At 35.0% G+C, this 10,926-nt stretch overlaps 1 protein-coding gene across 2 annotated transcripts; it reads left to right on the top strand.

Annotated features, from left to right (window-relative positions):
• The first annotated feature begins 3,498 nt into the window (after nucleotides 1-3,498).
• On the top strand, nucleotides 3,499-8,643 carry LOC132618735 (uncharacterized). 2 transcript variants are annotated; one of them, XM_060333734.1, is made up of 3 exons: nucleotides 3,499-3,633; nucleotides 6,817-8,113; nucleotides 8,231-8,643. In XM_060333734.1, exons 2-3 carry the CDS (start codon nucleotides 6,818-6,820, stop codon nucleotides 8,498-8,500), a joined length of 1,566 nt encoding a protein of 521 aa, XP_060189717.1. In that variant the 5' UTR covers nucleotides 3,499-3,633; nucleotide 6,817; the 3' UTR covers nucleotides 8,501-8,643. The 2 variants fall into 2 exon arrangements, with proteins under 2 accessions (XP_060189717.1, XP_060189716.1); XM_060333733.1 differs by lacking the exon at nucleotides 3,499-3,633 and having other exon boundaries at nucleotides 3,648-8,113.
• Nucleotides 8,644-10,926: the final 2,283 nt, after the last annotated feature.

The raw sequence follows: 10,926 nt of genomic DNA, 5'->3' as shown, positions 1-10,926 counted from the left end.
ATTTTGTGTATATAATAATTTTGCCACATCTATTTATGCGGATTTTTTGTATTTAATAATTCTTCCACTCCTATTTTTGTGGATATTAATTTCGGTATTTCTATATTCCATTTTCACGCTTCATTTGGAAAATAATCTTTTATACCATATGACATGTCAGGACGTTACGAAGAGAAATTTACTAATATTACACTATGTCGTGGAATAATGCAAGCTAATATCATTCTACTTTTCAAATCATTAATTTCACTGTTAAGTTCTGACACCGTGATTCTTAGGACTCGATTAGTTTTAAATTTCTTTTATTATTAAATTCACAAAAAGGTGGAGGAATGTCGAAGAAAACAATACTGATAAAGGTGGAATCCGAAGCAAATTTTTTGGCACGTCTCTTAGTGGTAGGTTAAGTAACTGCAAAACAATGGACTGTAACCTCACAACAAAGTGAATCTGAATTTATACTTTGTGTGGCAAATGGGCAGAAAGTAGGGGTAAGGGGGCAACATTGGAAGAAAACAATTCGCTGATAGGGGGTGGCCAGCCTACTAGCACAGCCACCTCCTCACTGAGCCCCACTCCTCCTCTTCTACTAGCAAAAAATAGCCAATTGGAGAAAAGGCGTCTCTGCTATTTCCTTTCTACAACTACTAATACCAATCATTTTTGCCTGAATAAGTTTTTAATATTTTGCATGTATAATAATTTTGCCAATCCACTTTTTCTGGATTTTGTGTGTACAATAATTTTACCACTTCTATTTCTGCGGAAATGTAATTCAGTATTTCTATTGTCCATTTTCTTGCTTTATTTGGAAAATAATCTTTTATATCATTAGACATGTTAGGACGTTACGAGGAGAAAGTCATGTAATATTACACTGTGCCGTGGAATAATTTGAGCTGATATTGTTCTACTTTTCAACTCATTATTTTCACTATAAAGTTCAGACACCGTGATGCTTAAGACTAGATTAGTTTTAAATTTCTTTTACTATTAAATTCACTAAAATGTTGTGGAATGTTGAAGAAAACAATAGTAATAAAGGTGGAATCCGAAGTAAATTTTTTGGCACGTCTCTTAGTAGTAGGTTAAGTAACAGCAAAGCAATGGACTATAACATCTAATACTACTAGTTATGTGAGGCCTCACAACAAAGTGAATCTGAATTTATACTTTGTGTGGCAAATGGGCGGAAAGTAGGGGTAAGGGGGCAACATTGGAAGAAAACAATTCACTAATAGGGGGTGGCCAGCCTACAAGCACATCCACCTCCTCACTGCCCCCCACTCCTCCTCTTCTACTAGCAAAAAATAGCCAAATGGAGAAAAAGTGTCTCTCCTATTTCTTTTCTACAACTACTATAACCAATCATTTGCCAGAATAAGTTTTTAATATTTTGCATATTTAATAATTTTGCCACTCCTCTTTTTGTGGATTTTGTGTCAATAATTTTACCACACCTATTTCTGCGGATATGTAATTCGGTATTTCCATAGTCCATTTTCTCGCTTTATTTGGAAAATAATCTTTTATACCATAAGACATGTTAGGACGTTACAAGGAGAAAGTCATGTGATATTACACTGTGCCGTGGAATAATTTGAGCTAATATTGTTCTAATATTCAACTCATTATTCTCACTGTAAATTTCTGACACCGTGATGCTTAAGACTCGATTAGTTTTAAATTTCTTTACAATTAAATTCACTAAAGGTGGAATATCGAAGAAAACAATAGTAATAAAAGTGTAATCCGAATTAAATTTTTTGGCACGTCTCTTAGTAGTAGGTTAAGTAACTGCAAAGCAATGGACTATAACACGTAATACTACTAGTTATGTGAGTCCTCACAATAAAGTTAATCTGAATTTATACTTTGAGTGGAAAATTAGTGGAAAGTGGGGGTAAGAGGGCAACATTTTATGAAAACAATTCGCTGATAGGGGGTGGCCGCCCACAAGCACAATCACCTCCTCACTGGCCCCCACTCCTCCTCTTCTACTAGCAAAAAATAGCCAAACGGAGAAAAGGGGTCTCTCCTATTTCCTTTCTACCGCTACTAATGCCAATCATTTTTGCCATAATAAGTTTTTAATATATTTTGTATGTATAATAATTTTGTCACTCCTCTTTTTGTGGATTTTGTGTCTACAATAATTTTACCACTCCTATTACTGTGCATATGAATTTCGGTATTTCTATATTCCATTTTCTCATTTTATTTGGAAAATAATCTTTTATGCCATAAGACATGTGGGGACGTTATGAGGAGAAAATCTAGTAATATTACACTATGCCGTGGAATAATTTGAGCTAATATCGTTCTACTTTTCAACTTATTATTTTGACTGTAAAGTTTTGACAGCGTGATGCTTAAGACTCGATTAGTTTTAAATTTCTTTACAATTAAATTCACTAAAAGGTGGTGGAATGTCGAAGAAAACAATAGCAATAAAAGTGGATTCCGAATTAATTTTTTTGGCATGTCTCTTAGTAGTAGGTTAAGTAACTCCAAAGCAATGGACTATAACATCTAATACTACTAGTTATGTGAGGCCTCATAACAAAGTGATTATGAATTTATACTTTGAGTGGCAAATGGGTAGAAAGTAGGGGTAAGGGGCAACATTAGAAGAAACCAATTCGCTTATAGGGGCTTGCCCGCCCACTGGCACAGCAACCTCCTCACTGGACCCCACTCCTCCTCTTCTACTAGCAGAAAATAACCAAATGTGGAAAAGGCGTCTCTCCTATTTCCTTTCTACTGCTACTAATACCAATAATTTTTGCCAGAATAAGTTTTTACTATATTTTGTGTATATAATAATTTTTCCACTCCTATTTATTTGGATTTTGTGTATATAATAATTTTACCTCTCCTATTTCTGTGGATATGAATTTCGGTATTTCTATATTCCATTTTCTCTCTTTATTTGGAAAATAATCATTTATACCATATGACATTTTAGGACGTTACGAGGAGAAAATCTATTAATATTGCACTATGCCGCGGAATAATTTGAGCTAATATGATTCTACTTTTGAACTCCTTATTCTGACTTTAAAGTTCTAACACTGTGATGTTTAAGACTCGATTCGTTTAATAGTTCTTTTAATTGGAATTCACAAAAAGGTGGTGGAATGTCGAAGAAAACAATAGTAATAAAGGTGGAATCCAAAGAAAAAAATTTGGCACGTCTCTTAGTGGTGGGTAAAGTAACTGCAAAGCAATGAACTATAACATCAAATACTACTAGTTATGTGAGGTCTCACATTAAAGTGAATCTGAATTTATACTTTGAGTGTCAAATTGGTGGAAAGTAGGGGTAAGGGGGAAACATTTGTAGAAAACAATTCTCTATTATGGGGTGGCCCGCCCACGAGCACAGTCGCCTCCTCACTGGCCCCCACTCCTCCTCTTCTACTAGCAAAAAATAACCAAACGACGAAAAGGCGTCTCTCCTATTTCCTTTCTACTGCTATTAATAGCAACAAGAGTTGCACAATGTTTTCTTCATTCTCTCTCTCTCTCTCTCTCTTTGATTCATTCATTAGGCAGGTTTTCCTATTTTCCAAACAACAAACAAAACCTTTACTCCAATAAAGAAGCAAAGCACCCAAAAATCAAAATCAAGTAAGCACTCATCATTTCCTCTGTTTTTATTTTCAATCCATCTCTCTGTTGTTAACTTTGTGTGTTATTGCTTATTTGTTTGATCTGTGAAGTATATTGCTCGCTTGATAATTTATGTGACACTGTTTGAATTTCAATAGTTAAATAAGAAAATCTTCAACAGGGATTTATTCATATGCATTTTAAATATTTTGAGAGTCAAACTTCTTTATTTTAACTCTCGAAATTCGAGCGGTAGCATATAAATTGGGGATAGAGAGAGTGTATTTATTTTGCTCATTGCTGTGCTTCGAAATTTTGAAAAAAATGTGAAATTTCTAGTATTTGATCATTTGATGAAGCTTCTACATGAAGATTTTATTTCGGTTTTCTGTGGTGATGAATGTCAAATTCTTCTTACTTCTATCTTGATTTATATTTTGAGTTTTTCTTGTTAAATTTTGCTTCGATTTAGATCGCTTATTAGTAATCTGTTTGTAGTATCTCAAAGATGAAAATACTCCAGTAAACTATTAAAAGGACGTTTTTGTTCATTATGTAATGATATGATCTTCATCTTCTCTCTAATTGATGCTCGCTTCTTCGTAAACCATCTGATCATCAAGCACCAGTTCTTCTGATCATGTGTTACTTTTGTTAAAAGAGACGTTTCAATTTATTTGTCTTACTTCCCTTTTTTTAGTTTGTAACGTTTCTTTCTAATTTGACAACTCTTTACTTTCAACAATCTAGTGACATGTTTAATATTACAAAATTAAAGAACATTTTGGTGCATGATACATTTCTTTAGTTTAAGACCCAAAGTTTTCTTTAATTTATTTAACTTTGTGTCCAGTCAAAATTAAAACAAATAAATTAAAACAGAGGGCGTATTAAAACTGTCTAGAATTGTTTTGGCAATTTGTGGTTGAGAGGTTATATCAGTAGTGGATTCAATTATATTCATGGTGCAATAATTAGTATTGGATCTGTATGTGATTTAAAGAAATGATAAGTTTCCGATTCTTACCTGGAAGACTGTGAGAGAATCAATAAGGTACCTTACCCCCGTTGTTTACGCGCTTTTGCCTCTCAAATTACGCCTTTTTTTTTTCTTTCCCTTTCGTTACAACTTACAATTAGTATGATTTATGTCTTCTGGGAAGGAGGACATGCGAGAGAAACTATAGTTCAATTTTCGTGTGATTTGAAATAGGAGAATATCCATAGCATATTACATTTGATTCGATCTTAAATATGATTTTTACTAGATACTATAGTAGTTTCCAGTTGTTCACTTGGATAATTTTTCATTTAATTGCTTCGTCTCAGTTGCCTTCCATTTTTATATTTTGAAACTTTTACGCACGAATAAGTTTTCGATATATCGTGTATGGTCTTTTGTGTCGTGTGTTGCAAGTGTACTTTTCCGGAATAAGTTTTTACTATATTTTATGTATATAATAATTTTGCCACTCCTATATCTATGGATTTTGTGTATATAATAATTTTTGCCACTCCTATTTTTGTGGGTATGACTTTCGGTATTTCTATATTCCATTTTCTCGCTTTATTTGGAAAATAATCTTTTATACCATGAGACATATTAGGACGCTACGAGGAGAAAATCTAGTAATATGACATTATGCCGTGGAATAATTTGAGCTAATATGGTTTTACTTTTCAACTCATTATTTTGAATGTAAAGTTCTGACACCGTGATGCTTAAGACTCGATTAGTTTTAAATTTCTTTTACTATTAAATTCACTAAAAGGTGGTGGAATGTCAAAGAAAACAATAGTAATAAAGGTGGAATCCGAAGTAACTTTTTTGGCATGTCTCTTAGTAGTAGGTTAAGTAACTGCAAAGCAATGGACTATAACATCTAATACTACTAGTTATGTGAGGCCCCACAACAAAGTGAATCTGAATTTATACTTTTAAGCTTACAAATTTTGTCCCCATTTATTTTGCAAGACAGAAAAAAAAAAAAAAAAAAAGAGCCAAATAATTAAAGAATTCAACTTTGCATCTGGAGTTGGCAGAATTTCTTATTTGTTGGATCTGTGACAGTGTGACTGTGATCTAATCGTGTTTTTGCTATTGTTATTTACTTTTGTCATACTCCTAATATTTTTTTTAATTGCATATACGAGCCGGCTTGGCTCACTTGACCTACCTAACTTTTTAGTACTTTTTTTTTTGGCTTAGTGCATATGCAACCTCCTAAACTTATCTCTTTTTTTCATTTTAGCACCTCAATTAAGTGTTGTTCCTATTAAACCACTGAACTTGGCCTCAAGTGTGTCTATTAAACACAATTCAACTTTCATAGTAACATATATGAAGAGTTTCATTTTCTTTAGCCTTGCGCGTGAATGTCAATCGCATTTTACATGAAAAATTCAATCAATTAAAATACCATGCAATTTTAATTATACACGTCAAATAGGAAGAAGTGTGCTACTGTGCTATGCAAGTGAAGAAGCACTACTTAAATCAATCAAATAACAAAACTGGATAATAAGAAATCAAAATTAGTAACTAAAACTGAAAAGTGAAACCAAAACTGAAAAATAAGAAGCCAAAAATATTAAGCAACACCCGGGCCTATTATGTTATTCTAGAATCTCAAAAAAGCTTCAAAATCAATCTCAAAAGGCTAGTCTTCAATTCCTGATTGGCCAAATTGCTTGGTTCTTGAAAAAAGGTCGTTGTATACATTTTTTAATGATGTGTATAATTAAAATGCGTGAACGGTTTTAATTGTTGAATTTTTCACGTAGGATGCGATTGACGTTCACGCGCAAGGCTAAAGAAAATGAAACTAAAAAAAAAGGAAACTCACCATATATGTTATGTAAGTTGGATTGTATTTGATTGATACACTTGAGGTCAAGTTTAAGGGTTTAATAAGAATAATACTTAGTTGAGGTATTAAAATGACAAAAAGAGGCAAATTTAGAGGGCTGCATATGCATTAAGCCTTTTTGTTTTAACTAAATTGACGGCTGTCTGTAGTAGAAGGGATAAATCTATTGTCGTGTGTGTACATAGTAATCCTGTTTGACAATCGAAGGTAGAAATGGGGTAAAATATTGGGAACAGAACCTCCATTATTATTTTTATCATCCAAAAGGGAGGCCACGCTATAAGCAACAAATGATGACAAGAACTAAGAAAATGCCAATTGCCATGTTTAGGATGTCCGTGCGCTTGGAAAAATATCTTGAACTACAAAGAAAATATCTTGAAGACCTAAACGGATATCATGAAGCTGTAGAAAAGTTAGAAGAACTTAAGCTTTTATTGGTAAGAGTTGTTGGGGCATTAAAAGACATTGACTCTCAAAATGTGAAGTTAAAGGATGAATTGTCTCTCACAAAAGCGAAGCTGGAGGAAACTGAAAAGAAATTTGAAGGGCTTGAACTTGATCACAAGAAATTGCAACAGCAGAGTGCCGAAGCAAAAAACAGATATAACACTGAGCTTAAAGCATTGGAAGAGGCATTGCAAGCTCACGAATTGAATAGCAAGGAGCATGTTAAGGTTAAGGAGGCATTTGACAGACTTAGCCTCGAGTTTGAAAGCTCAAAGAAAAAGATGGGAGAGCTTGAGCAAGAGCTTGAAGAAGCACTCACGACCAGAGCTTCAGAGCTTTCTAAAGTTCAAGGAGAGTTAGAGATCTCAAAATCACAAGTGCAAGATATTGAGAAGAAACTTGCATCAAAAGAAGCTCTTATAGATGAATTAAGCCAAGAGCTGGACATGAGAAAAGCTTCTGAATCTCAGGTAAAGGAGGATATTTTGGCTCTTGAGCTTCTATTATCGTCCAGTAAAGAAGATCTTCGGGCTAAGTTATCTGAGTTGGAAGACATAAAGTTGAAGCTTCAGGAGGAAGTAGGTTTAAAGGAAGATATTGAAGCTAAACTGAAAAGCCAGGAAACACAACTCTCAGTGTCGCAGGAGGAGCTGGCCAAACTATCTACAGAGAAAGGAGCTCTTGAAGCTGCTGTAGCTGAGCTAAACAATAATGTAGTCCAGATGAAGGAATTATGTAGTGATCTAGAGGTGAAATTGCAGCTCTCAGAGGACAAATTCTGGAATGCAGATTCTCTTCTTTCTCAAGCTTTAGCAAAGAGTTCGGAGCTGGAACAGAAGCTTGAAGAACAAATAAGCACATTAGAGAAGAAATGTGTGGCGGCAGAAGCAGAATCTAAGAAGCACTCTGACAGGGTATCTGAGCTTGAAGGCGTTGTTGAAGAGCTGAAAGGGAAGTGTACTGAATTTAAAAAGGAGAAAGAAGCACTAACTCAAGAGAACTCAGAGCTAAAGGGAAAAGTGGCCTCAATTGGGTCTAAACTCGATGATTTAGAAGCCAAAATGTCAGCTATATCTGCCCAGAAGAATGAAGCAGTTGAAGAGCTTAAATCCTCAAACCAGGTTATAGACAACTTAAAAGAACAGCTTAATTCTGAAGGACAGGCTCTACAACTTCAGGTTTGTGACACTTTGAAACGGTATCATTCATACTACTAGGCAATTACTGCAGGTGCATATATTTATGTCTTAACTCGAAAGATTACTGATTTGCAATTACTGTAATTCAAATTGCAGGATATTGGTGGCAGTAGTAGTGATCGAAAGGATGACGTAGAGGTGAAATCTAGGGACACAGACATTGGACAAATGCTCTCTACTCCAACAAAGCGAAACAGCAAGAAGAAGTCGGAAGTCTCTTCAACTCAACCATCCTCCAGTGAATCACAAGTTCAACACGTCGAACGTTCTGCTGCCATTCCCCTGAAATTTATTTTGGGGGTTGCTCTAGTTTCAGTGATCCTGGGAATAATTCTTGGTATTAGGGAATATTCTGCACATAAATAGAGGATCTACAGGATATTAGCATTTACTATAACATATCTTAATTGATTGTATGTATCTTAGGACTTATTACATTTCCATTCTTGTATTGTATTGTTATCGTAATTGTACTATAAATATATGAACCCATTGGTGTTGGATTATCACATCAGAATATATTCAATTTGGTATCAAGAGTGTAAAAGATCCTTCCTCTCTTCTTTCTTTATGATGGCACCTTCTTCACCCATTTCTTCTCCAAAAAACACCACATCAGCCACTCTTTCTTCTCCAGAAAACACCACACCCGTCATTTTGGTGCTCCCCCTCCAGCCACCCTCAATTTCTAATATAAAAAAAATTGTACCTTTTGAACTATCTCACTTGGAAAAAGGTTTTCAAGCCTTTCTTGCGTAGCCAAAATCTTTTGGACCTTGTGGAAGGTTCTATTCCCATGCCCCGATCTCACTCAACCACAATATACATTATGGATACAGTGTGACACAACTGGTCATAGTTAGATCAATGCAACGTTGTCACCATCCGTCCTTGACACGCTTATAAATTACAACTATGAGACTTCTCATCAAGCCTGGATCATGCTGGAAAAGCTTTTTCTTGACCATGTTTAATCCTCTATGATCCATCTTAAAAATAAACTTCAAGAAAGGGTCTCTTTCCATGGAAGAATATTTACAACAGTTGCACTCTTTATCGAGTGCGCTATCCGCCATCTGTAAACCAATATCAAATGAGGACCTTGTTACTCAAACTTTGCAAGGGATACCTCCTTCATACAGAACGTTTGTTTCGAGATTAAATGCCAATTGGCCATTTCCCTCTTTTTTTTTTCTACGCCCTTGTCTTCTTACGGAAGAAGAACACATCAAAGCCATTTCATCTGATGATTCTCAACAATTGGCGGCTCTCTTTACTTCAAACAAAAATACTAATGACACTAGTCGTTTCAATCAAAAAAATCAAGGTCATGGCTCTAATCAAAATCATGGTTGTGGGGGATTTCATAACAAGAATCGTGGTCGCGGATTTTCCCAGAACAATTATAATACCAATTTTGGTAATTCTTCTCGTGTTTCTCCAAGCATCCTTGGCCCTCTGCCTACTCCAAATGTTAATAGATCGACGACACAATATCAGATTTATTTTCACTATAATCATACAACTTTGGAATGTTGCAATCGCTTCAACCATTCATTTGTTCCACATAATTCTCCCAAAGGTTTGTCAGCAATGACCCTTGAAGAAGTACGAGCAACAATCTAGTACCCTGATACTGGCACCTCCTCACACATGACTGGAAATCCGAATGTCCTTTCTGATCCCATTCCATATCAGGGTAATGCACAAGTGATGATTGGCAATGGTAACCTACTTCCTATCTCTCATATCAGTCATAGTTTTCTTCCTGCTTCTAAACAACGTTTGCTTCTTAAAAATATTCTTCTTGTTCCTCAACTCAAGAAAAATTTATTATCTGTTCATCGCCTTTGTGTTGAAAATAAATGTTTTGCTAGATTCACCGACTCTTCTTTTTTCCATTAAGGATCCAAGGACCAACCGCACACTGCTCCAATGTAGGAACTTGGGCTCTCTCTATCCGTTTTCATCTTCCTCGAGCTTCTCTCCATCAATATGTCCCACTGCTTTGTTTGGATTTGCTTTGCAATCTTCATTGTGGCACAAGCGCCTCGGTCATCCCGGAAAACTTGTGTTTGATGTATTATCCCAAAATAAATTTAATTCTAGTTCTTCATGTTTTAATCCTTCTATGTGTAATGTTTGTCATTTGGGTACACAATCAAGGTTCCCATTTTCCACTTCTGCAAGTACAACAAATAAAGCCTTCTTTTTAATTCACTCTGATGTTTGGACATCCCCTATTGTGTCCAATTCCAGTTATCGTTATTATGTGTTCTTTATGGATGATTATACCAAATTCTCTTAGACTTATCTCATGCACCCAAAATCAGGAACTTTTGAAAAATTTCTTCAATTCTATAATATGGTTTCTAATGTCTTTGATTCATCGATTTCGTATTTCCAATCTGATGGGATAAAGAATACGATAATACTCAATTTAAGACCTTTTTCCATGACTAGGGTATTATTCACCAATTTTCTTGCCCATATACTCCCCAACAAAATGGTCATGTCGAGCGCAAACATTGATACCTCAATGATGTCATTCATTGCTTAGTTTTTCAAGCTATACACCTGCCTCTGTTTGGCTTGAAGTTCTACTTTATGCCACTTATATTATTTATGCTACTTATATGATTAACAAGCTACCACATCAAAATTTGAAGTTCTCCTCACCATTTAAAGCTTTATTCCATAAAGAGCCAGATTTATCACTTGTAAAAATATTTGGGTGTCTTGTTATCCACATATTGTCTTGGTCATGTTCAAAAATACCATCCTCGTTCCAC

This window comes from Lycium barbarum, chromosome 11 (genome assembly GCF_019175385.1).
Source record: "Lycium barbarum isolate Lr01 chromosome 11, ASM1917538v2, whole genome shotgun sequence".
NCBI lineage: Eukaryota > Viridiplantae > Streptophyta > Magnoliopsida > Solanales > Solanaceae > Lycium > Lycium barbarum.
Note: the sequence above shows the minus strand (reverse complement) of the source record. Positions and strands in the feature narration are given on the sequence as shown.

Excerpts from the sequence above, each read along its gene's own strand:
- LOC132618735 (XM_060333733.1), top strand. The coding sequence starts at position 6,776 with ATGATGACAAGAACTAAGAAAATGCCAATTGCCATGTTTAGGATGTCC. Across the intron at positions 8,114-8,230 it reads GACAGGCTCTACAACTTCAG|GATATTGGTGGCAGTAGTAG; the intron begins GTTTGTGACACT and ends TTCAAATTGCAG.